Source organism: Vespula vulgaris, chromosome 9 (assembly GCF_905475345.1).
Source record: "Vespula vulgaris chromosome 9, iyVesVulg1.1, whole genome shotgun sequence".
NCBI classification, from domain to species: domain Eukaryota; kingdom Metazoa; phylum Arthropoda; class Insecta; order Hymenoptera; family Vespidae; genus Vespula; species Vespula vulgaris.
The window spans coordinates 1,637,650-1,665,328 of NC_066594.1; the positions used below are offsets into that span (position 1 = coordinate 1,637,650).

Here is a 27,679-nt window from a genome sequence, read left to right on the forward strand (position 1 = left end):
ATAATCCCACACTCTTTTTAATTTTTCCTATTTCATTTTATATTCATATTTACTATTTATTTATTATTTTCAAATTTTTCTTTCCACGCACTTATTATTTTCTATTTATATAAAATTCGAATTGTAAAATAATAATTTAATCATAAATCTATATGCGTAATTAGAGGTAATTATTTTATTATTTTTATCGCTCAATAAAAATATTAATAAGAAGTTTCTTATGTACTGCATCATTTCGTACACATTTTTATTGGATAAAAGTCAAAAGTAGAATGATATTTTTCAAGGACTCTCAGAGTTAAAAAAAATATACTAAAAGGTAAACAAGTTTTTGTTATTAATTCCCACCTCTCACTTTCATTCTACCCCCACTACTTATAAAAATTATTTTATAATGATACTGGTACATTGATGTTTAATTTTTTTCCGATCGTAAGCGCAAGCGTTACTTTTTACTTCAGATTTTAAACGTTCGTGATTTAGAACAGTTTGTAAAAAATTAAAGTAAAGTTGTGTTAAAATAATCTCTCAAATCATTATATCGATATATATCTTGTATAAATACTTAAATACATTATCTCTATTCTATCACGCTGCTGGTGTACTTGTATTTAAGAACTGATTGTGAACTGATCATTATGTAAATATGATTATCATTGTTTTTTATAGAAAAACTGGTACAATCGAATCAACTTTTTTTTCTCCTAACAGAAACGCTACGTAGATTTTCACGTGATAATACGCGAAATGATATTTTTCTAATACTCGATCGATATTTCGTATATTATATTTTTACACAGCTATCTAAAATAATTCGTTCTGATAACAAACCGATGATAAAGTTATTTAAAAGAAATTAATAATAGAATATATCTATATTCCATCGCATAAAATATTATTTAATAATACAAATATATAATATTGTAAAAATTGTAAAAGTACTTAATATTAAAAATGTTATAAAATATTATAACAAAAATAATTTAATCTTGTGTAAGATTAAACGTTGGTCAACTTGTTTTCTTTTCTGTTTTCTTTTTTTTCTTTTCGCATAAGGTCTTATTATATAACATTCATATTTTATATTTTATTTCTTCACATTATCTAAACAGCAAGAAAAGAGTTGTTCGATTAATATAAAATCATTTTAAAATTAAAAGATAAGAGAATAATGTAATTAAAGAAGCATTCAAAATAATTGTTCGAATTATATAAAAACTAAACTAATAATCGAATTATATAAAAATTAAACTAATAGCCACCTGTAAACATAAAATATCTAAAACATTTTATAATTAAATAAGAAACGATCAAAATAATTAGCAAATTTCATATAATAGATCGGCACCCACCTGAAAACGTCTAAACCAATTTATGATTAAATAAGAAGCAATTAAAATAATTAAATAATTAAGAATAATAACATTAATATATAAATTTTATGTAATGAAACAGCTGTGGACATAAAAAATTTAAAGCGTTGTTATTTTCTGAAAATAAAACATATATTATAATAGTAATTATTTTATACACACACACACACACACACACACGAAAATAATAATAAACGAACGTACAAATATATAAATAAATAAAAAAATTGCGCACCAAATTGTCAATAACTGTAATACAAATATAATTGCATATATATATATAGCGAAATATTCAATACGTTATGAAAAAAATTATAAAAAAAATAATTGTGAATATTCCATAATTATTACGAATTAATTTAAATCGGGTTAAAAAAAAAAAGTGTAAAAATAGAAAAACTGATAAACTATTGCGTCGTAATATAAATGCAATATTAAACGATAATTTTTTATACTGCAATAACTACGTATATAACTTATAATTAGATTTTATAAATAAATCAGATTTTTAATTAACCCAGATTATTAATCATAGATCACACATATATTATTTTATCACGTATATACCAACGGAGAGTATGTAATTACATCAAATATGTGGTATAAAGATTATATTACTTATATATGTATAAGATACTATTTTATCTTTTTCTTAATTATACAACAATATAGTAATGCAATTTGATGATTTTATAATCTTATGTATTTTGAATATCTCTACGAAAAAATAATGCAATACGAAATTTTAAAGATAAGATTAACATTAATTACATTAAGCAATGGTCCCTGTGATATAAATAGATTATAATATTGACCTTTCATTATCGGCATGATGGGTCTCAGAGAAATTTTTAATTTTGCACTTACTACTTAAGAAGTTCTGCGATGACTCCAAAACACTGGACTCCCTCGTAATAGATCGAATGTTATCGTAGTAGATTGAATCATTAAAGTGTAGAATCGGTAAATCATTGATTAATCTATAATTAAAAAGATACAGAAACCGATTAATTATATGTTCCATATCAAAAGAATATGTTCTATGTTCACGAAAATGATTAAAAAATATGATTTGAACAATGAACGTAAAGCGATAAAGATTAGACTAAAAGAAAAAAGAAAATACATGTAATTATATCTAGACGAAGCTTTACATTAATTGATAAAAATAAATAAGAAAAATAATCGAGAAATTTTTATCGGTGAAAACACTGACTCTAATTCACGATTTATCTTATCTTCGAAACAACTTATATAGTTGTCAAACAATCAAACTATTTCGTACAAATACTGACTCTAAAATCGCATTGCACACAATCAACAACTAAAGATCTATTGAATCAAAATTGTTAAAGCAAGCTGTACTGTTTACTTTTGCAATTTTTATATTATTTTATAAATTATATTATTCATATCAGACTATCTTAAATTGTAAACTTATACTACATATCTTCTGTTTTAATAATAATAAAAAAAAAAAAATTAAAAGAAAAATGAAAACATTCAAAAGATATTACCGCAAACATTTAATTTTAATTTTAATAAATTTAATTTAAAGCTATGTATATTAAAATAAATGAAGAAAAGCAAACAATCAAAATCACTATGTATCTATTTTATTTATTTGCAAAAGTATATTAAATGCATGAATACCTATAAATAAAAGTAAATATAAAAGTAAATTAAAAAATATATATATCATAAAAGTTCTGGACATAATACAGCTTATTATAAAATTATATTAAAACATATCAAGTCGTATAACACAATAGATAGTCCATTAAAATCAATGTCCAACTTTTCATTACTTAAAATTTAATGAAAATTTCTTAAAAATAAACTTATTTATATACACTGTACACGAAGAATAGCAGAAAAAATGACACAAAATTCTTATTGAATATATACAAGTCGACATATTAGTTGAATATGAACAATTAAAACCAAACAAAATTCAAGATTACGTTACTTTTACATACTATATAAGAGGGTATTATTCCAGAATATTATTAATATATAAAAATACAATAAAAAAAGATAAGAATAAAATTAAATGTATTTATGTATATAAATATGATGAATGTACGTACATACATAATGTGTATACATGATCTGCGTACTCAATATCGATTCAGTATGTTAATCTCTATTAGTATTAATTAATGTTTAATTTTATATTAATTGATATTTAATTGAAATTTCTTAAAGCTAAACTTAATTATATTCAGTATATACGAAAAGCAACAGAAAAGAATAAATAGCAGTTGAATATGTAGTGAATATATTTAAATCAACAAATTGGTTAAATGCGATGAATAAAAACCAGACAAAATTCATGTATGTTATTAATATAAAATAAAAATAATATATGTATGTATATAAATGTATGTACGCATATATATATATATATATATATATATATATATATATATATATATATAACTTGTAAATATAACCTGTATATCCAGCATATATATATAATACAGAATATATATATGTATGTATGTATATATAAAAAGCTTATGAAACATGTATAATATAAATAAGAAGCTAATAAATAAGAATCACAATAAACAAAACAGGTCTGAACACGTTTCGAACATATATGCAAAAACGAAAACTACGAACCAAAAAAAAATGTCAAGGACGAACTCTTGATCGGCTTTTATAATTTATTATATTTTTGTCTAATTCTATGCTAATCAAGACACGTACATATATATTTCCGTAATAAAATTTCATCTCTGTTATCTATTTTTTATTTTGCAGCTTATTAACAACTGCAAAAATAAGCAGAAAATGTATTTGCAAATGATGAGGTAACCTACAAACTGCTATTTATATGTATTATAATGCTATCTGTCTTTCTTTTTCTCCGTTAAGAGCCTTTTTATAAATATTTAAAAAGAGATAGACTTACGATACGTTTCATGCAATACTGTTGATAAAATCCTTAGCGTAACTGCGTAATCTCTCAATTCATACATTTCTTGAAAAACTGAAAAATATTAAAAGATATTATTAGAAAATATTATTAGATATGAATAGAGTAGAAAATTAATTACGTGGATATCTATACGTGTGCAGAATGTATTAATAAGTGTATATGTCCGTAAGAATATCTATATGTATATGTATATATATATCGTATGTAATTGTATACTTACACGTGTGTGTATGGTGTATGCGCGTGTGTGTGTATGTGCGTGTACACATTAATAATATATATAAAACGAAATACGATCGAAAGGGATTATGCAATAAAAGATTATTAATTAGAACATCATTAATAGACGAGAAATGTATCGATATTAAGAAAATATAAGCAGAAAGTTCGAAATATAAAGCATCTCTGAGGAACACCGGGACGTTAATTTTATTTTCGCAAATATCTTTTAAACGAGACGATGCTACGAGTTCCGAACATTCACGGGTCAAAATCGCGTTTTCGGTAATCGATTGATATATAAAATAAGGCTGTACACTAATAGAAACGGTATATAAATTAAACGTGATTAACGACATAACAAAGCACTGCTACCGGTATCACAAAACAATTACAAATGGCGGACTTACCAACAATAAGAGTACTCAATAGACTATTGCGCATGCGCGATATACCACCTTTGTAATGTCCTTTACGAAGCTTTTAATTTTTCGATCTATTATATGAAAATATCGAAACATTAAAAATATGATATACGAACTTAAAAACTAATGAAATAGATCTCTTGTTACTCCAAACAATGAAAATTAATCATTAGAATTCGATATCTATAGAAGTAAAGCTCAAAAACGTGAAGAAAAGTTGTAAGATAAATGTTTATACGCAATTATCTTTTTCGCACGAATATCTTTCTCGACGATATCACTACTAGTTGAAAATATCGATTGGATATTATTTATTTTGGGAATTGATTAATATATTGAAATATCCTCTACGTTTGAAAATATATAATGATTACCTGTAATTAACGAGATGACAAAGCTTCGTTTTCAATCTTGAGCAGTACGTACGAATTTTGAAGAGCGCTGATTGGTTGGTATGAGTGAACACTTTCGAGGACACACACGTAATGTGATATCTTACGTATATCACGTGATTATACATACGAATTAACCTATTAATTTTTATATACAAAGAAAGATATATCATATATAAATATTCTATTAAGGCGAAATAATTGTATAATTCACTATTACAATTACGCAATTATAATACGCAATCGTCGTATAAAAAATCTCGTTCCGGTAGATTTTTCTATATAAAGTACGAAATAAATAATATAAAATATATAATGTATACAAATGCATGCATATTGCAAATGTTACTCTTTCATACATCGTGTACGTAAGAAAGTTCTGCTTTAAGAAGTATAATTACGTATAATCTCATGTAATATAAAGATAGAGTAGACTACACGCGAAGAAGAACCGAAGTAGACTGACTCGATTGATTGCTGCCAACAAATTGCGAAGAAATGTAAACAACTTACCTTGTATACATACTCTCTCTTTCTATCTCTCCCTCTCTTTCATTCTTCCATTCTTTCTTTTTCTATTCCTCTTATTCTCCCTCTCTTTCGTCCTCTATTTACCAGGTACAAAGTCAATATAATTAATAGATTCCAAAACATTGTATAGCCCGTATATTGATCAATAACAAATACACTAGTCCAATAATATTTAATTAAATAATTTATTCGTCTAAAATATATTTTCGTAAAACTGTACTATCGGAGTAAAATTATAAATATATACTACATTTATAGATATACATTATATATTAAAAAAATATTTAACGAATGTGAATGTGCAAATATTTAATGTAATATGAACAAGTTTTTATTAACGTTGCATGCATTGACGAATTTTTTTTTTTTTCTAAGAGATCAAGTTATTAAAAATTTGTAGATTCATATTATAATTGAATCTATATTATTTTTATATTTTTTACATTTTCCACTCGTCAATTAAATCTATAGCAGGTATAAAAACTGTTTTTACCTTCATAACTTTTAAATATAAATTGACGATATCCAGATATTTCACGAAATGAATATTGATATATTTATTTGTCATCTAAATTTTTCCTACATCTGATCATTAATGTAATCGCAGTAATATTGCACATTTCAATATACATACGATTTGAAGGAGTCTGTTTGATAAGTATTACTTTTTTCACAGATAAAATGTTTTTCACGATCTTATTGGGTTTTTTTATATTTTTATTCGTATTGCATTGATTTGTAAGATATGGGAGATTAGGAAGAATCTCCAGTCGAATTCCTGAGCCAAAAGCATATCCGATAATCGGAAATTTATTTCATATTCACCTTGATAATGGTAAGCATAATCGAAAATAAAATTGATCGAAATGAACTATCTATTAATTTGAAGTTTTTCCTACTCGATGGAGCATTCATTTAACATGAACATTATATGAAGATAACAATTTTATTAACATTTCAGAACAAATATTTGAAAAACTTTGAAAATTGGATAAAGAGTTTTACCCCATCTACAGATTATGGTTCTTATTTTTTTCATTTGTAACTATAATTCATCCAGAAGGTATTGAGGTAAATGATTATCGGTCAAAAGCAAAATATATTTTTTTCTGTCACTTTCTTTTTATTAAACGTTAATCGTCAACGTCGTCTTATGAAAAATAGAAAATATTTATTTTTATCGTAGGTACTATTGAAGAGTACCCAAAATATAGAAAAAAGTATACCTTACAAATTCTTACGACCCTGGCTTTCCGATGGATTAATAACTAGTGCAGGTAATAACTTGAACAAACATAAATTGGATGCATTTGATCATATTGAATGACAAGAGTTACATTCAACAGGCGATAAATGAAAACAAGGACGAACGATCTTAACACCAACCTTTCACTTTAATATTCTTAAACACTTTATCGTCAATTTTAACGAGGAGGCACAGTATCTTATAACGTCACTGAAAGAAGAAGGAAAAGGAGATCCGATCGTTAAAGATTTACAGGGACTTATGACAGAACATACTTTAAATCTGATATGCAGTTAATGAAATAAAATTTTCTCATTCATTGATCTTTATCAGAGAAAAATAATGTACAAAAGTTTCATTGTAGAAACGGCGATGGAAATTCCTTTAAAAGAGGCTAGCGAATTTGAAGTTAAATATCGTAATGCTGTTCTTAATTTCAGCAGAACCGTGGTCTATAGGTAAGTATTCATTCTTTTATTAGAAATCAATTCAATTATCTATTAAATAAAATTAAATCTAAAAAAATATATATCGTTTATTAGATAATAAGACCTTGGTATCATTTCGATACTATATTTGCATTTTCGCGACTTGGTCGGATACAAAAGGAATTATTGAATACACTTCACGGTTTGGCGAAGAAGGTATATCTTTTACTTAAATGTGTAAATAATCCTAATCTGAATTTTGTAAAATTGTATCGATCTCTGAAGATGTTGCAATTATTTTAGATAATAGCAGAAAGGAGACTTTTCCACGAACAAACTAAGAACAAATATTTAGAAAATATTGAAAAATTGCACGAGGATCATATTTCTTCCGAAACGATCAAAGAAAATAATGAAAGTAATTTAACAATTTAACAATAATGAATCATAATTTCCGTATAAGTATTAATCGAATATTTTCACGATAGATTCGATATTCAAGAATAGACTGGCTACGCTAGATTTAGTTATAGCCGCTTCTCTAAAAGATAATCAACTCGATGAGGAAGGAACACGAGAAGAAGTCGATACTTTTGTGTTTGCAGTAGGTCGTAATATTCATTCATTTCGAATATTAAGAAAAAATGAATATAATTTATGAGAAATATTTTCATAGGGTCACGACACTACGGCAATGGCCTTATGTTTCTCTTTACTTCTTTTTGCCAAACACATAGATGTTCAGGTACTCCATTCATTTTTAAAAATTAATAAATCATCGATCGAAAGAAACATGTTTTGCATTTATATAAATAATAAATTATCTATTCATGTATAGGAACGTATTAGAAACGAAGTCAACGCAGTTATGCAAGAAAAAGATGCTCAACTGACTGTTTCGATCGTTCGAGAATTTTCATACTTGGAGAGATGTATAAAAGAATCACTTAGTTTGTGTTTTTATTGAGAAATGATTACTTTTAACATTTTCTTACTCCTCTTATATCTTAACGGTATGCATAATTAACTCGTAAGAAACAACGAACTCGTTACGTATATCGTTCTGCAATTTTTCATTATTCAAATGATCGTTTCGTAAAGTCATAGTGAGATATATGGACAATTCTCAAGGTAAAATAATTTTGTCGACATGGTAAATACTTTTCATAAACGAATATTTCATTCTTTTTAAAAATATCAGAGATACATATTAAATGAAAGATACGGATAACGTGCGTCGTTTCGATAAGAAATTCAGATGTTATCTATGCGTGTAAAAAGCGAAACTATTGTAGGTATAATATTGAGATACTAGACATAATTATATCTTTCTTTTTTCTTTATTTTATTTTATTTTTATTTTATGTATGTATTTTCCCTTTCTCTTTTTTCATTCCTTATTCCGTTCATTACATTCATATTTTGTTACACAATGGTTTAACATTCTTCAACTTATAAGATATTTCAATCAATCAGCTTTCTTGATTTTACTTTGCATTCGTGTTTATTTTCAGAAAAAAAATAAAAGAAAAAACTGGTTGTCCCAGAAACGTATCTCCTGTTTTTTTCATTTCGTTTTCCTTCTACGAGACAAGCTAAACGTGTTTACACTACTTTCATAACGCAAACATCATAAAAAACTGGATAATATTTTCTATCGATGGATAAGTAAAGAAAAAAAAAAAGAACAAATCAAAGCGTAAAAGCATACGAAATGTTGCGATTAGGTATAATTAAAAATCGGAAAGGATTAATTTATTTAACGTAATTAAACGAATGTATAGATATCTTTATTATTTTTTGTATTTATGTTAAACTAAATTAATAATAACAAGGAAAAAGATAAAAAACATTGCTATTTATCAAGAAAAAACATAAAACTGTAAAATATGAAAGTCACTCTTTTAATAAGATATTATTTTATCTTACATTATCACCGTGTTACGATAACTTATATACGTATTTATATTTATGTTATTATTATGTATTTTTTTGTTAATTTTATAATATAAGCAATATAATTCCTTAAGAAAACCAATATTGCATTAGGATAATCTCTAATCTATAATGACAAAGTATAATGATAATTATATATAAGTCTTTATCTTTATATGTGTATAATGTACTGTTGTCTTCCTTACATAATATGAAACTGGAATCAAAGATGAAGAAAAAACGAGGTGCATTGATTCGATTGATCGTTGCAAATAAATTGAAACAACATTCTCAATTATAAATAAATGAAAATTACTTTTTGGCTATATATCTTTCTCTCACTCTCTTTCTCTCTCCCTCTCTTCTTTTAACTTCTTACCTAAACAAGTGTATATATATATATATATATATATATATATATATATACATATATAAATAAGTATATATATGTATATTATAAATATGTATACTAAATGTATATACATATGTGCATATTCACACACAGATAATATAAATATTTGAATATTGTATTTATTAATAAATTAAGTTGCGAAAAATACATTAACATTTCTTTTAATGCAAATATCTTATGATTACTTTAATGTAAACGATTTTGCATAGATATATATCCATAAGCTTATTTAACAAAATTGCGTAAATGCTATATAAGCATAGGCAAAAGAGTCGAAATATTCGAAGACTAAAATTTCACTTCGCGAGAATTATTTAGACAACGATTCGACTAGCTAGATCGATCCTATTTTACAAACACGTTTAATTCCTAGACAAAGATTCATCATTATTGCCGAATAGTCACTTTATGATCGTGTAATGTAAGTGTTTTCTACTTATTCTTGTCCATTTTATGGTTTTACATTATTACAGGTAACACCTAATATTCTTTTTAGACTAGTTAATCATCCATATCGCAAAAACAAGTACAAAAACGATTAAAATTCATAGATTTTAATCGATGATTATAATCCATATAATGATAAATATAATTCATATATTGATCATTAATGTAATTGCACTAACATTGCACATTTCAATGTACTTATGATAGTATGTTTGATGAAGTCTATTTAATAAATTTTTCTTCTTCCACAGATATAATGTTTTTCACGATCTTATTAGGTTTCTTTACACTATTATTTCTATTGCACTTCTTTATAAGATATGGGAGATTAGGAAGAATATCCAGTCGAATTCCTGGACCAAAAGCATATCCGATAATAGGAAATTTATATCATATTCTAGTTGATGATAGTAAGTATCATTGAAAGTAAAATTGGTCGAAACGAATTATCCTTTAACTAGTAATATATCCTACTCGATGCAATTATCACTTAACATAAATATATTATTAATATTTCAGAACAAATACTCTACAAATTCTGGGAAATTGACGACAAATTTTATCCAATCCATAGACTGTGGACCTTTTTTTTTTCGTTTGTAACTTTAATTCATCCGGAAGATATCGAGGTAAATGATCATAGGGTAAAAGCAGAATAACTTTTGTTTCCCGATTTTTGCGTTGATTTTTAAGTGTTATTTTCAACCTACGGAAAAATATAAATATATATCTTCATCTTTAGGTATTATTGAGGAGTACTCAACATCTACAAAAAAATGTACCTTACAAATTTTTACGACCCTGGCTTTCCACTGGATTAATAACTAGTGAAGGTAATAACTTAAAACAAACGTAAATTGTATACATTTGATGATATTGAATGTTAAGAGTTGCATTCAACAGGTGAAAAATGGCAACAAAGACGAAAAATCTTGACACCAACTTTCCATTTCAATATTCTTAAACATTTCATCGTCACATTTAACGAGGAGGCACAATATCTTGTACAGTCACTGAAAGAAAAAGGAGAAGGAAATCCGATCATTAGAGATTTACAGGAACTCATACCCGAATATACTTTAAACACGATATGCAGTTAATGAAATAAAATTTCTTTACTCATTGATCATAATCATAAAAAAATAATTTACAAAGTAATAAATAATAATAATTATAGAGACGGCGATGGGAACCACTTTAAAAGGGTTTGGCGAACGTGAAGCTAAATATCGGAATGCTGTTCATGACTTCGGCAAAATGATGGTTTATAGGCAAGTACTCATTTTTTTATTAGACATGAATTCAATTACATATTAAATAGAATTGAATCTAAAAAGATATGTATCGTTCATTAGAGTAACAAGACCTTGGTATCACATCGATAGTATATTTGCATTATCTCCAAGTGGTCGGAAAGGAAAGGAATTGGTGAAAACGCTTCACGATTTTTCGAAAAAGGTATGTTCTTCATTTGAAGCGAATAAATTTAATCGAAATTTTATTACGAAATCATATCGATTTTTGAAGATTTATGATTATTTTAGATAATAGCAGAGAGGAAACTTTTTCATGAACAAACTAACAGGAAATATTTAGAAAACTTTGAAGAAATGCACGAGAATCATATTTCTTCCGAAACAATCAAAGAAAATAATAAGAGTAATTTAACAGTTTAATGATAATGAATCATAATCTCCATACAAGTATTAATCAAATATTTTCACGATAGATCCGATATTCAAGAAAAGACTGGCTATGCTAGATTTACTTATAGCCGCTTCATTGAAAGATAATCAATTCGATGAGGAAGGAATACGAGAAGAAGTCGATACTTTTGTGTTTGCAGTAGGTCGTAATATTCATACATTTCGAATATTAAGAAAAAATGAATATAATTTATGACAAATATTTTCATAGGGTCACGACACTACGGCAATGGCCTTATGTTTCTCTTTACTTCTTTTTGCCAAACACAAAGATGTTCAGGTACTCCATTCATTTTTAAAAATTAATAAATCATCGGTAGAAAGAAACATGTTTTACATTTCTATGAATAATAAATTATTTATTCGTGTATAGGAACGTATTAGAAACGAAGTGAAGACAATTATAGAAAAAAGAGATCTTAAATTGACGCTCTCGGATATTCGAGAATTTTCATATTTGGAAAGATGTCTTAAAGAATCACTTCGTTTATACCCCAGTGTTAATTCTATAACTCGTTATATAACTCAAGATTTACAGCTGAGTATGTGATGTATTTACACTTCATATAAATTTTCGTTTTATCATTAAAATCAAATAAGCAGTTATATTAAATTTCAGAAAATTATTTAATCCCTGCTGGTACGAACTGTAAAATAAGTATCCACAGTGTACACAGGAATTCAGATTTATGGCCAAATCCCGAAGTTTTCGATCCCGATAGATTTTTACCGGAAAATATAGCAAGACGTAATCCTTATTCTTACATTCCATTTAGTGCTGGACCAAGGAATTGCGTGGGTAAATGTTGCATGAAAAAGTCGAAATGAGATTGTAATGAAATGTGTCGAAATTTATTGTATTATCTTTTTTTTATAGGTCAAAAATTCGCAATGCTGGAACTTAAAGTCACGGTAGCTTACATATTGCACCATTTTTATTTGGAACCAGTGGATGAACTAGACGACATTAAAGTAATAGGCGATATTGTTCTGCGCTCTTCTAAACCTCTTCGTGTCAAATTTGTACCTATAAAATAACAGTAATGCATCTTTCTTATTCCATTCTCATAACGAAATAAATTATAAGAACGAGACAATCCATTTTTCGAATCATTCCTTTACATTTCAAATCTTATGCAAATTCCTTTACATTTTTGTTTTACATTATGAAAAAATTTATTTGCATACAAAGCTGTTGTTTATCAAAATTATATAACAACTTCGTCGATTGATCTTTTATATTCTCTATAAGTATAAGGCGAATTTATAAAGATATCTCAGTGTCTGAACTGAAATGAAGCACAGTGTCTGTGTTTTCACCGAGAAATCATCAATCTTAAAAGTTATTTACTCTTCTTATATTTTGCTTTAAGTTATGTATTAGTAACTTGTAAAAAACAACATACTCGGCAGTTGCGAATATCTTTCTGGAATAATTTGTTATTCAAATGATTGTATTGTCGGTAAAGTCGTGTTATAAATTTGGACACGTAATTCCCAAGGTAAAATAATATATGTGCATATAATTTAGAAGGTAAGGTAATTTTGCCGACATGACGAATATTTTTCATAATCGATTATTTTGTCCTTGACATATAATATAATAAAATCAGATGATAAATTTTAAATAACTGAATAACGTGCATTATTTCGATGTTATAAACTCTATGTGGTGAAAGGCGATACGATTATAGTTATAATGTTGAATCACGAAACATAATCACATCTTGTTATTTTCTTATTTTTATTGTATATATGTATTTTCTTTTTCCTTTCTTTTTTCTCATTGCTCATTTTTCCCAATCAATTTATTCACTGTAACACAACTTATTAAAGATTTCTGTCAATCTTTTTTTTCTCAATTTCATTTTGTTTTTGTGATATGTCAATTAAAAAAATAAAACGCATCGTCTTAGAGACGTAACTCCTTATTTTTTTTCTTGTTTTTCTTTTCCTTCTACAATCCTATCCTTGCTTTATTGATAAGTTAAAAATTATTGGACTGGTACGAAGATAGAGCGCTTGACAATTTTTTTTTATCGATATGTTGATAAAGAAAGGAAAGAAAAAACAAAATCTAATTGCGTACGAACAGTTGCGATTAAAAAACCCGAAAGAATAAGTTATCGTTTGATCGTCGTGATTAAAGCTATAGATTTCTTTGTTATCTTTTTTATTCGTGTGAAATAAAATTTATTTTGTATTAGTTGAGTCTCTCTACAGTCTGTATAATTTTTTCTTTGAGAAAATATATGAAGCTGGAGGGAGAATAATTTATTAGTGTCCATCCTTCTATGAATAATGCAATTATTGTCTCATTGTATAAAAAAAGAGAAACAATTGACATTAAGTTTGAAAACCAGTAAAAATAATGTAAGTATTTAAGTAATCATTCTACAAATTAGATTAGACAGTAGATAAAAAAGATTAGCGCTTGTTAATGAAAAAAATATATTACGTAATATTATAAAAATATATATTATATAAAAATGTATTATTTAGTATAAAAGTGACTTTTGTAATAACACTTCTTATTTTATCACCGCGTTATGATGATTCAAGTCTTTTCTTTTATCTATAATATATAGCGATAATGTTTCGCTGTATTTTCCTTATAATATAAAATAAAATATAATATAGAACATAATATAATATAAATAAATAGTATAATATAAATAAAAATAATAATATAAAATACAATATAAAAATAGAATCGATTATAATGCAAACAGGAAACTATTTTAATCGATTTATTTATTAACTAATCGAATTAAAAAAATAAGAGTTGGAACTATAGAAGACATTTATTTGACAATTAAAAAACAAAGACAAATAATATAGTAATCTCCTTGTCTGTATTTGTCTCTCTCTCTCTCTCTCTCTCTCTCTCTCTCTCTCTCTCCCTCCTTCTCTTATACTTTCTCCGTTCCATTACATTACCAAAAAATTGATTTTTTAAAATATAGCTACTCTTAAACGTATGTGTTAGATTATCTCAGAAAAGAAATTGAACTTCAATTAATCTCCAAGTTTAAAAAACATCTTTGAACTTTGTATTTAATAAGTACTGTGTTATAAAAAATTAATTGATGTTGTTACAAACATGCAATTATTTTCCTTCTCTAGGAATGATGTATTCTCATAATTATATATTGGATTGAAGATTATGCAACACGATGTTATAAAGACTGTAGATCCATATATCTTAAAATAAAAGTATCGTACTCTTGCAGAATTACTCATTCATCGTTCAGACCGTGAAGCGATTGAGTGATTTGTTTATTTTGCCAGTGTCTTGATTAATTCTATTACAATAACTACAGGAATTTATAAACAATGTAAGTGTTATCTGATTATTTCTTCCAATATATAATTACACGATTGTCATAAATAATGTTTAATATTGCTTTTGTGTTCGTTAGTCATTTATAGAACTGAAACGGGTACGTAGAAGATATTAATCATGCATTTTTAAATTTATATTGATAATTGACAATAATGCAAATCAAATTAAATTTAATTAAATAATTGGTTCGTTCAAAGTTTTCTTTTTCTTTTTCTTTGCCAAATTATACAATCGGATTAAACAACTATATATTCTACATTTATTACATTAACATTTTTCGTTCGCATTTCGTTATAATGTAATTTTAACATACAATTGTTAGCATACATTAACAAATTAAATATTCAAAACTTTTGAAAAATTATAAACTTGTATATTATATATTTCCTCCATTAACTTTATATGTTAACAATAAAATGAAAAATATGTTGCTCAAATTCGATTTTAATTGCAGAAATAAAAATTATATATCAATCATCAAATTAAATTTATTTTCATTGTGATACAGAAAGTCGTTATCTTGTTCAAAGGAAATACGTCGACTCTATCACAGCTTATGCATAAGTGTATCATTGATTGCAAGCGTTTCATTTTCATACTCGTCAATTAGATTCATTTAATTATTAGTACATTTAAAAATTGTTTCTATAATCATCGGCAATTTTTATCAGCAAAACACGATTTTTCAATATGCACAAAACCAATATTAATAAGTGAATGTTAAAGTCATCTAACTTCATCGTATTGACATCCCAACATTAATACAAAATTTATTAATATAATATCATTTTACGAATTGTATATAGATAAAATAGTATATTTGAAGCTTGTTTATCAATTTTATTTTTTCGACAGATATAATGTTTTTCACGATCTTATTGAGCTTCTTTACACTTCTATTTGTATTACATTGCTTCATAAGATATGGAAGAATAGGAAGAATCGCTAATGGAATTCCTGGACTGCAAGCATTACCGGTAATAGGAAATTTATATCATCTTCAAGTTGATAACGGTAAACTTCAACAGAAATAATATCAGTCAAAATGGACTATCTTTTAACATACATTTCCTCCGACCCGTTGCAGTTGTTACTTAACATAAATATTTGATTAATATTTCAGAACACTTACTTGAAAAACTTTGGGAAATTAATAAGAAGTTTTCTCGAATCCATAGACTCTGGTCCTTTTCTTTTTCGTTAATAAATCTATTTCATCCGGAAGATGTTGAGGTAAATGATTAGAAGTTAAAAATAAAGTAAATTTTTATTTCTCTTTTCTGTATACAAAAAAAAAGTAAATGTATATTTTGACCGTAGGCATTATTGAAGAGTACCCAACATTTACACAAAAAAATACCTTACGACTTTTTAAAACCTTGGCTTTGCAATGGATTAATAACTGGTGCAGGTAAGATCTTGAACAAACATAAACTTGATACATTTGATAATATTTCATTTTATGAGTTTCACTCAACAGGCGAAACATGGCAGCAGCGACGAAAAATCTTGACACCTACCTTTCATTTTAATATTCTTAAACACTTTATCGTCACTTTTAATGAAGAAGCACAGCATCTTGTAACGTCGTTGAAAAAGGAAGGAAAAGGAGATCCGATCGTTAAAGATCTACAGGAACTTATACCCAAACATACTTTAAATGTGATATGCGGTTAGTCAAATAAAATTTACTCATTGATCTTTACTCATTGATCTTTAGCAAAGAAAAATAATTTACTCAAATTCATTTGTAGAAACGGCTATGGGAATCAATTTAAGAGGAATGGGCGAATTTGCAACTAAATATCGCGAAGCCGTTCATACTTTCGGCAAAAACGCAATCTATAGGCAAGTACTTATTCTTTTATTAAAAACGAATTCAATTACATATTAAATAGAATTCAATCTAAAAAGATATATATCGTTTATTAGAGTAACAAGACCTTGGTATCACATCGATATTATATTTGCATTATCGCAACGTGGTCGGCAACAAAAGGAATTGTTAAAAACGCTTCATGGTTTGTCGAGGAAGGTATACCATTTTATTTACTTAAATGTACAAATAATTGTAACCTGAATTTTGCAAAATTGTATTGATCTCTGAAGATGTTGCAATTATTTTAGATAATAGCAGAAAGGAGACTTTTCCACGAACAAACTGAAAGAAAATATTTACAAAATATTGAAGAAATGGATGAGGGTCAAACTTTGTTAGAAAAAACTGACGATTATAATAAGAGTAATCTATGAGTTTAATAATAATAAATCATAATCTCGATATATGTATTAATCGAATATTTTCACGATAGATCCGATATTCAAGAAAAAATTGGCTATGCTAGATTTACTTATTGCCGCTTCTCTGAATGATAATAAAATCGATGATGAAGGAATTCGAGAAGAAGTCGATACTTTTATGTTCGCGGTAGGTTCTAATATTCATTCATTTCAAATATTAAAAAAAGAATGCAAATAATTTATGACAGAAAGACTTTATAGGGTCACGACACTACGGCAATGGCATTGTGCTTTGCTTTGCTTCTTTTTGCAAAACATAAAGATGTTCAGGTAATCCTTTCGTTCTAAAAAATTAATAAAACATCAATCGAAAGAAATACATTTTGAGTTTATAATGAATAATGAATTATCTATTGATTTATAGGAACGTATAAGAAAGGAAGTAAATACGGTTATGCAACAAAATGATGGTAAACTGACTATTCCAATGATTCAAGAATTTTCATATCTGGAAAGATGTATAAAAGAATCACTTCGTTTGTATCCAAGCGTTCATACTATAGCTCGTTATATGTTTAATGATATGCAACTGAGTATGTGATATATTTATATTTCATAAACATTTTCGTTTCATTATTAACATCAAATAAGCAATTATATTAAATTTCAGAGAATTATTTAATCCCAAGTAATACGATCTGTAAAGTAAGTATTTACAGTTTACATAGAAATCCAGAATTTTGGCCAAAACCCGATATGTTCGATCCGGATAGATTTTTACCGGAAAATGTTAAGGGACGTAATCCTTATTCCTACGTCCCATTTAGTGCAGGACCAAGAAACTGTATAGGTAAATATAGCATATATAATTCGAAATTAGATCAAAATAAATGTATTATTTTTCTTTTATAGGTCAGAAATTTGCAATGCTTGAGCTCAAACTCATGGTAACTTACATATTGCACAACTTTTATTTGGAACCTGTGGATGAACTGGATGACGTTAAAATGATAGGAGATATTATTCTACGCTCGCCAAAACCACTTCGTGTCAAATTTATACCTATAAAATGACTGAAATCGAATTTTTCCATATTCCATTTTCTCCAAAATAAGATATATTGGAATTCTGCAAAAAATATTGGCAAGCCATTTATTAGCTACAACTGAAAGATAGATCTCGTACATTTTTAATAAGTACAAATTTAATCTATAAACTCCTGCAAATTTTTATTATTCGTATGATCGTTTCGTTGATAAAATCAAGGTGCGAATATATCAATACATTGTTCTCAAGATAAAATAATTTTGTCAACGTTATATAAATATAAATAAATATTTTGTACTGGACAGTCGTATCAGATAGTAAACGAAAGATAATGGGATAGAGAGCATTATTTCAATTAACCCTCCACCCTCCCTCATAATGATCGTCGTATGATGACGGGAAGGCAATATCGGTGTGAGTACTTACAAGTGTAAAGATGTGAGTTACAATTTAATTGACTGTATTATCGACTCACATATTGTACCACATCTATTTGGAAGCAGTGAATGAACTATTCAAAATAATAGATGTTATACTACGCTCTTCCAAAGCACTCCGTGTCAAATTTATACCAATAAAATGACGACACTGCGTCTATGCATGTTCAATTTTCTCCTTAATCAAATAAACTGTAACAATACATTATCCGTTTATCGCATTATTTCTTTTCATTAGTAACCTTTACATTTTTTTCATCTTTACTTTACATGGCAAAATAATTTCTTTCCGTAGAAAACTTTTATTCATCAAAACGTTACATCGACTGACAAATTAATTTTATATATTATCTTTATACTAGACTAATAGACAAAGTTATTTCGGCTGATGTGTTAAACAGTGTCTTTATTTTCATAGATTTACTCATCATATTTCTTAATATCGCGCATTAAAGACGTTATAGCTGTATATATATATTGTTTCGTTGAGTTTCCCACGTAACTTTAAAAAGGAATTGAATACAACACGAAGAAGAAAAGATTTCAATTGACTCGGTTGTCCACTGCTAACAAAACCAATAAGAAAGGAAAGAAAGAAAAAGCTAGAGTTGTAGAAAAAATTTATCTGACCAAAAAGAAAACTCAAAGAATATAGTTTTCTTCTTTGCGTATATACAATTTCAACAATTGTGCAAATACAATTTCTACAATTGTACTTTTAATAATAGCTATTCTATGATGCAAAATTTCTGAAAATGCTATAGAAAAATATTCATCTTGAGCTATGTTCGTATTTACAAATAATCCTTAGATATTGTATTTCATAAAGACTGAGTCATAAAAAATTAAAAAATCTTTACACGTGAAATACATTTATCTTTTCTTTTCTAAGCCTAACAAACGTGCATAAATACATTTTTAGATAAACATTATGTAAACAATAGTATAAAAACCATATATTTACATGCTGAAGAGCAAAAAAACGCATTTATTGAGACTCATTCATACAAGGTGCGAGTGGTCGTGAGAACTAGGAAGTAATTCGACAGTGTCTTAAATAATCTAATGTCAAGAATATTGGAAAGTGTGAATAATGTAAATGTTGTCCGATTATTTACTCCAATTTATAATTACATGGTGACATAAATAATTCATAATATTGCTTTTGTGTTCATTAACCACTGATAAATCTAAAATAGATACGGAGAAGATACATTTAATTCATTTTAAAACCTATATTGATTATTAACAAATACTCAGATCAAAGTAAATTCAATAAAATAATCAGTTCGTGTAAAGTTCTTTCTTCGTGATATTTCACGATCGAACTAAGATTCTAATTATGTAGATATAATCTACGTTTATTACGATAATATTTTTCGCTGTAATGCATGTATATGCAATTTTAATAATGCAATTTTAATATATTTTTTCTAACTGCAAGAACTGATAGATTTAGCCTTTACAAGAGGTATTACAAATTTTTACAATCCTTTTATGATAAATCAATCTTGAACAATATGTACACTCTTAAGCTCCAACTGTTCATGCAAATAATTAAATGAGAAATGCATCGACCAAATTCGATTTTATTCGCAGTGACAGAAATAAAAATTATGTATCGGTCCCTGGATATTGAATTAAATTTATATCGTTATATGGGAGACTTAAAATTTTATACACAATTCAGTTACTGCTTACACTCAATTCATTTTGGTACACGTCAATTGATTACATATATACCAGGCATGAAAATTATTAATCAACAAATATTAAATGACGTATTCGAAATATCGTACGAGACGCATATTAAATTATTGATTTATCACCTAACTTTTTCTAAAACTGATCATTAATATAATTATATTCATATCGCACATTTGTATATACATATAATCGCATATTTGAAAAAGTCTACTTAAAAATTGTGTTCCTTCCACAGATATAATGCTTTTCACAATCTTCTTGAGTTTCTTTACACTTTTGTTCGTGTTGCATTGCTTTGTAAGATATGGAAGAGTGGGAAGAATCTCCAGTCGAATTCCTGGACCGAAAGCATATCCGATAATAGGAAATTTACATCACTTTCAACTTGGGAATGGTAAGCTTCATTGGAATTAAAATTTATCGAAACGAACTATTAATTAACTTGTAACTCTACCTACTATGGTATGTAATTGTTAGTACGTAGTGTATGGTATGTAATGGTATATACTGTGGATGTAGTTATTTCTTAATACACATAAAAATTTTATTACTATTTTAGAACAAATTCTTGAAAAATTTTGGAAAACGAATGACGAATTTTATCCCATCCACAGAGTATGGTCCTTTTTCTTTTCATTAGTAACTTTACTTCATCCGGAAGATGTCGAGGTAAGTGATTATGACGCAAAGCAGAGATAATTTTTATCTTTCTTCCTTTCTTGCTTTTCAAATGATAATTATTATTTCATCGAAAATAAAAGACATATATTTGGAACGTAGATACTTTTAAAAAGTACCCAACATCTAGAAAAAGTTATACCTTACAACTTCTTACGACCCTGGCTATCCACTGGACTAATAACTAGTTCGGGTAATAAATTGAACAACATAAATTTGATATATTTGATGCTTAATTTCAAGATTATATCAAGATAATATTTAATTTTCCACTCAAAAGGTGATAAATGGAAACAACGACGGACAATCTTATTACCTACCTTCCACTTTAACATACTTAAACACTTCGTCGTCACTTTAAACGAAGAAGCACAATATCTTGTAACATCACTGAAAGAGGAAGGAAAAGGAGAACCGATCGTTAAAGATTTACAGGAACTTATACCCATACATACATTAAATGCGATATGCGGTTAGAAAAATGATATTTCTTTATTCATTGCACTTTATCAAAGAAATATAGTTTATTCAAATTGATTTGTAGAAACGGCTATGGGTACCCCTTTAAAAGGAATGGGCGAACTCGAAACTAAATATCGCGATGCCGTTCATGCTTACGGCAAAATCGTGATGCATAAGTACGTAGGCATTCTTTTATTAGAAATACATTCGATCGCACGTTAAATAAACTGTAAATCTGAAGAAAAATATATCTTTTATTAGATTGACAAGACCTTGGTACCATTTCGATACCATATTTGCATTATCGAGACATAATCGACTACAAAAAGAATTGGTGAAAACGCTTCACGACTTCTCGAAGAAGGTATACCTTTCGCTTAAATCTGCGAATAATTTTAATCTGAATTTGCGAAACTCAATTTTGAAGATGATCCATCCGTTTCAGATAATAGCAGAAAGAAAACTTTTCCACGAACAAACTAACAGGAAATATTTACAAAACTTTGGAGAAATGGATGCGAGTCAGACTTTTTCTGAAAAAGTCAACGAGAATAATCAAAGTAATCTAACAGTTTAATAATAATGAACCATAATCTCGGTATAAGTATTAATCGAATATTTTCACGATAGATCCGACATCCAAGAAAAGATTGGCTATGCTAGATTTACTTATTGCCGCTTCTTTAAATAATCAAATCGATGAGGAGGGAATTCAAGAAGAAGTCGATACTTTTGTATTCGCGGTAGGTTGAAGATTTAATCTTTCTCAAATAATTAGAAAAAAAGGAAATAAATTATAAATAATATCTCCATAGGGTCACGATACTGTAGCAATGGCATTGTCTTTTGCTTTGCTTCTTTTTGCAAAACACAAAGATGTTCAGGTAATTTTTCCATTTCAAAAAAAATTTATGAAACATCGATCGTGAAGGACGCGTTCTCTAATTATAAAGAATAATAAATAATATGTTAATTTGTAGGAAAATATAAGAAACGAGGTGAGCACGGTTATGGAACAAAAAGATTTTAAAATGACGATCTCAGTGATTCAAGAATTTTCATATTTGGAAAGATGTCTTAAAGAATCACTTCGCTTGTATCCAAGCGTTCATTCTGTACTTCGTTATATATCTAAAGATATGCAACTGAGTATGTAATATATATTTATATTTCATATACATTTTCGATTCATTATTAAAATCAAATAAGTAATCATATTAAATTTCAGAGAATTATTTAATCCCAGCTGGTACGACTTGTAACGTAAGTATTCACAGCTTACACAGAAATCCAGAATTTTGGCCAAATCCCGATGTATTCGATCCGGACAGATTTTTACCAGAAAATATGAAAGGACGCAATCCATATTCGTATCTCCCGTTTAGTATAGGACCAAGAAACTGCATCGGTAAAAATTCCACGAAAAAATCCAAATTAGATTGAAATGATTCTAATATCTTTCTTTTCGTAGGTCAAAAATTCGCAATGCTGGAACTCAAACTCATGGTAGCTCACATATTATACAACTTTAATTTGGAACCAGTGGATGAACTGAACAACGTTAAAATAATGGGAGATGTTTTATTGCGCTCTTCCAAAACACTCCGTGTCAAATTTATACCTGTAAAATGACGACACTGCGTCTATGCATGTTCAATTTTTTCCTTAATCAAATAAACTGCAATAATACATCATCCATTTATCGCATTATTTCTTTTCATTTCTAATCTTTACATTTTTTTCATCTTTACTTTAGATGGCAGAAAAATTTCTTTGCGTAGAAAACTATTATTCATCAACCCGTTGCATCGACTGACAAATTGATTTTATGTATTATCTTTATACTGGGCTAATGACACAGTTATTTTGGGTGATGTGTTAAACAGTATCTTTGTTTTTCATATACTTACTCATCACAGTTTTTAATTATCGCACGTATGAGTATATCGTTTCATTGAAATTCTCACGTAACTTTAAAAAGGAATTCAATACAACACGAAGTAAAAACGATAACAATTGATTTCAATTGCACGTTTCTAATGACTTTAATAAGAAAAAAAAGAAAAATTAACTGAAAGCATAAAAAAACATAATTGATTAATATTTGGTATTTTATATATATATAATTTTGATAATTATATATACAATAGAATATTAATATATAATTTCTTTCATTCAATCTCTCATCATATGGTTAAATTATCATAAAATCATATTTTTAATTACGGCCGTCCATTAAGGAACTACGTATAAAATTGCTACCGAAAAACATCCTAATTTAATCGATGTCCGAATTAAAAATAATCTTTAAACATCGCATTTCATAAAGTCTGAGATATAAAAATTTCAGAAATTATTCGTACAGTACATTCATTTTGATTTTTAAAAATTAATGGATTTCTATAAATATATTTTTATATAAAGATTATACGAAGCAATTGTATGGGAACTATACATTCATACGAGGGGGAGTAGGAATATATTCATCGAGAATTAGTCATCCAAATTATTTACTTCGCTCGATCGTACGATTTGGGTCAGTACTTCAAAAATCCTGCTACGAAGAACATCCAAACGTTCTTCCAACGTTTCTTCCAAACGGGAATTATGTAAGCGTTGCATCATCATTTACCCCAATTTATAATTATGTATTATTGTCACAAGTGATTGTTATTATTGCTTTTGTGTACATTAGTCATTGATAAATCTTAAACGGATAAAACAAATATAAACAGAGAAGATAGAATTAATTCATTTTAACACCTATATTGATCATTAACAAATACTCAGGTCAAATTAAGTTCAATTAAATAATCAGTTCGTGTAAAATTTCTTTGTACATTTGTATATACATATAATTGTATATTTGAAAAAATCTACTTAAAAATTGTGTTTCTTCCACAGATATAATGTTTTTCACAATCTTCTTGAGTTTCTTTACACTTTTGTTGGTGTTGCACTGTTTTGTAAGATATGGAAGAGTGGGAAGAATATCCAGTAGAATACCTGGACCGAAAGCATATCCGATAATAGGCAATTTATATCACTTTCGAGTTAAAAATGGTAAGTTTCATCGGAAATGAAATTTGACAAAGCGAACGTATCAATTAACTTGTAATTCCATCTACTCGTGTAGTCGTTTTTTTTTAGTATACTTATAAAAATTTTATTACTATTTTAGAACAAATTCTTGAAAAATTTTGGAAAACGAATGACGAATTTTATCCCATCCACAGAATATGGTCCCTTTTCTTTTCATTAGTAACTTTACTTCATCCGGAAGATGTCGAGGTAAGTGATTATGACGCAAAGCAGAGATAATTTTTATCTTTCTTCCTTTCTTGCTTTTCAAATGATAATTATTATTTCATCGAAAATAAAAGATATATATTTTGAACGTAGATACTTTTAAAAAGTACCCAACATCTAGAAAAAGTTATACCTTACAACTTCTTACGACCCTGGCTATCCACTGGACTAATAACTAGTTCGGGTAATAAATTGAACAACATAAATTTGATATATTTGATGCTTAATTTCAAGATTATATCAAGATAATATTTAATTTTCCACTCAAAAGGTGATAAATGGAAACAACGACGGACAATCTTATTACCTACCTTCCACTTTAACATACTTAAACACTTCGTCGTCACTTTAAACGAAGAAGCACAATATCTTGTAACATCACTGAAAGAGGAAGGAAAAGGAGAACCGATCGTTAAAGATTTACAGGAACTTATACCCATACATACATTAAATGCGATATGCGGTTAGTGAAATAATATTTCTTTATTTATTGCACTTTATCAAAGAAATATAGTTTATTCAAATTGATTTGTAGAAACGGCTATGGGTACCCCTTTAAAAGGAATGGGCGAATTCGAAGCTAAATATCGCGATGCCGTTCATGCTTACGGCAAAATCGTGATGCATAAGTACGTAGGCATTCTTTTATTAGAAATACATTCGATCGCACGTTAAATAAACTGTAAATCTGAAGAAAAATATATCTTTTATTAGATTGACAAGACCTTGGTACCATTTCGATACCATATTTGCATTATCGAGACATAATCGACTACAAAAAGAATTGGTGAAAACGCTTCACGACTTCTCGAAGAAGGTATACCTTTCGCTTAAATCTGCGAATAATTTTAATGTGAATTTGCGAAACTCAATTTTGAAGATGATCCATCCGTTTCAGATAATAGCAGAAAGAAAACTTTTCCACGAACATACTAACAGGAAATATTTACAAAACTTTGGAGAAATGGATGCGAGTCAGACTTCTTCTGAAAAAGTCAACGAGAATAATCAAAGTAATCTAACAGTTTAATAATAATGAACCATAATCTCGGTATAAGTATTAATCGAATATTTTCATAATAGATCCGACATCCAAGAAAAGATTGGCTATGCTAGATTTACTTATTGCCGCTTCTTTAAATAATCAAATCGATGAGGAAGGAATTCAAGAAGAAGTCGATACTTTTATATTCGCGGTAGGTTGAAGATGTAATCTCTCAGATAATTAGAAAAAATAAAAATAAATTATAAATAATATCTTTGTAGGGGCACGATACTGTAGCAATGGCATTGTCTTTTGCTTTACTTCTTTTTGCAAAACACAAAGATGTTCAGGTAATTTTTCCATACCAAAAAAAGAATTTATGAAACATCGATCGTGAAGGACGCGTTCTCTAACTATAACGAATAATAAATAATATGTTAATTTGTAGGAAAATATAAGAAACGAAGTGAGCACGGTTATGGAACAAAAAGATTTAAAAATGACAACCTCGGTGATACAAGAATTTTCATATTTGGAAAGATGTCTTAAAGAATCACTTCGCTTGTATCCAAGCGTTCATTCTGTACTTCGTTATATATCTAAAGATATGCAACTGAGTATGTAATATATATTTATATTTCATATACATTTTCGATTCATTATTAAAATCAAATAAGTAATCATATTAAATTTCAGAGAATTATTTAATCCCAGCTGGTACGACTTGTAACGTAAGTATTTACAGCTTACACAGAAATCCAGAATTTTGGCCAAATCCCGATGTGTTCGATCCGGACAGATTTTTAACAGAAAATATGAAAGGACGCAATCCATATTCGTATCTCCCGTTTAGTATAGGACCAAGAAACTGCATCGGTAAAAATTCCACGAAAAAATCCAAATTAGATTGAAGTGATTCTATTATCTTTCTTTTCGTAGGTCAAAAATTCGCAATGCTGGAACTGAAACTCATGGTAGCTCACATATTATACAACTTTTATTTGGAACCAGTGGATGAACTGAACAACGTTAAAATAATGGAAGATGTTTTATTGCGCTCTTCCAAAACACTCCGTGTCAAATTTATACCTATAAAATAACGACACTGCGTCTTTGCATTTTCTATTTTTTCCTTAATTAAATAAATAATCAAATAAACTGCAATAATACATCGTTCGTTTATCGCATTATTTCCTTTCATTACTAATCTTTACATTTCTTTCATCTTTACTTTAGTTGGCAGAAAAATTTCTTTACGTTGGAAACTATTATTCATCAACCCGTTGCATCGACTGATAAATTGATTTTATGTATTATCTTTATACCGGACTAATGACACAGTTATTTTGGGTGATGTGTTAAACAGTATCTTTGTTTTCATATACTTACTCATCACAGTTTTTAAT

At 27.6% G+C, this 27,679-nt stretch overlaps 4 protein-coding genes and 1 long non-coding RNA gene across 8 annotated transcripts; 4 read left to right on the top strand and 1 right to left on the bottom strand.

The window, feature by feature from the left end:
• Nucleotides 1–2,013: 2,013 nt before the first annotated feature.
• On the bottom strand, nt 2,014–4,941 carry LOC127066365 (uncharacterized). Its single transcript, XR_007782364.1, has 3 exons — nt 4,541–4,941; nt 4,294–4,371; nt 2,014–2,353 (listed from the first exon to the last, which is right to left on the bottom strand). It is a non-coding gene; the product is annotated as an uncharacterized LOC127066365 (long non-coding RNA).
• A 1,627-nt stretch (nt 4,942–6,568) lies between these two features.
• On the top strand, nt 6,569–8,528 carry LOC127066193 (cytochrome P450 4C1-like). Its single transcript, XM_050999619.1, has 10 exons — nt 6,569–6,590; nt 6,645–6,722; nt 6,885–6,958; nt 7,074–7,164; nt 7,498–7,583; nt 7,676–7,777; nt 7,865–7,979; nt 8,050–8,165; nt 8,238–8,306; nt 8,400–8,528. Exons 1-10 carry the CDS (start codon nt 6,569–6,571, stop codon nt 8,526–8,528), a joined length of 882 nt encoding a protein of 293 aa, XP_050855576.1.
• A 1,649-nt stretch (nt 8,529–10,177) lies between these two features.
• LOC127066359 (cytochrome P450 4C1-like) lies at nt 10,178–23,668 on the top strand. Of its 4 annotated transcripts, none has more exons than XM_050999982.1 (13): nt 10,178–10,329; nt 10,607–10,765; nt 10,875–10,984; nt 11,098–11,188; nt 11,259–11,450; nt 11,533–11,626; nt 11,711–11,813; nt 11,900–12,014; nt 12,085–12,200; nt 12,273–12,341; nt 12,435–12,603; nt 12,681–12,860; nt 23,451–23,655. In XM_050999982.1, the coding sequence occupies exons 2-13, from the start codon at nt 10,612–10,614 to the stop codon at nt 23,609–23,611; spliced, it is 1,554 nt and encodes a 517-aa protein (XP_050855939.1). In that variant the 5' UTR covers nt 10,178–10,329; nt 10,607–10,611; the 3' UTR covers nt 23,612–23,655. The 4 variants fall into 4 exon arrangements, with proteins under 4 accessions (XP_050855939.1, XP_050855938.1, XP_050855941.1 ...); XM_050999981.1 differs by lacking the exon at nt 23,451–23,655 and adding an exon at nt 12,939–13,992; XM_050999984.1 differs by lacking the exons at nt 10,178–10,329; nt 10,607–10,765; nt 10,875–10,984; ... (7 more) ...; nt 12,435–12,603; nt 12,681–12,860 and adding exons at nt 20,119–20,227; nt 21,075–21,233; nt 21,399–21,508; ... (7 more) ...; nt 22,960–23,128; nt 23,208–23,387 and having other exon boundaries at nt 23,451–23,668.
• On the top strand, nt 14,287–19,032 carry LOC127066358 (cytochrome P450 4C1-like). The gene is made up of 14 exons (XM_050999979.1): nt 14,287–14,434; nt 15,188–15,399; nt 16,263–16,421; nt 16,531–16,640; nt 16,728–16,818; nt 16,888–17,079; nt 17,162–17,255; nt 17,340–17,442; nt 17,535–17,649; nt 17,720–17,835; nt 17,910–17,978; nt 18,073–18,241; nt 18,319–18,498; nt 18,561–19,032. Exons 3-14 carry the CDS (start codon nt 16,268–16,270, stop codon nt 18,719–18,721), a joined length of 1,554 nt encoding a protein of 517 aa, XP_050855936.1. The 5' UTR covers nt 14,287–14,434; nt 15,188–15,399; nt 16,263–16,267; the 3' UTR covers nt 18,722–19,032.
• A 765-nt stretch (nt 23,669–24,433) lies between the features above and the next one.
• LOC127066360 (cytochrome P450 4C1-like) lies at nt 24,434–27,440 on the top strand. The gene is made up of 13 exons (XM_050999985.1): nt 24,434–24,588; nt 24,884–25,042; nt 25,161–25,270; nt 25,382–25,472; nt 25,560–25,751; nt 25,824–25,917; nt 26,003–26,105; nt 26,187–26,301; nt 26,372–26,484; nt 26,555–26,623; nt 26,722–26,890; nt 26,970–27,149; nt 27,213–27,440. Exons 2-13 carry the CDS (start codon nt 24,889–24,891, stop codon nt 27,371–27,373), a joined length of 1,551 nt encoding a protein of 516 aa, XP_050855942.1. The 5' UTR covers nt 24,434–24,588; nt 24,884–24,888; the 3' UTR covers nt 27,374–27,440.
• Nucleotides 27,441–27,679: the final 239 nt, after the last annotated feature.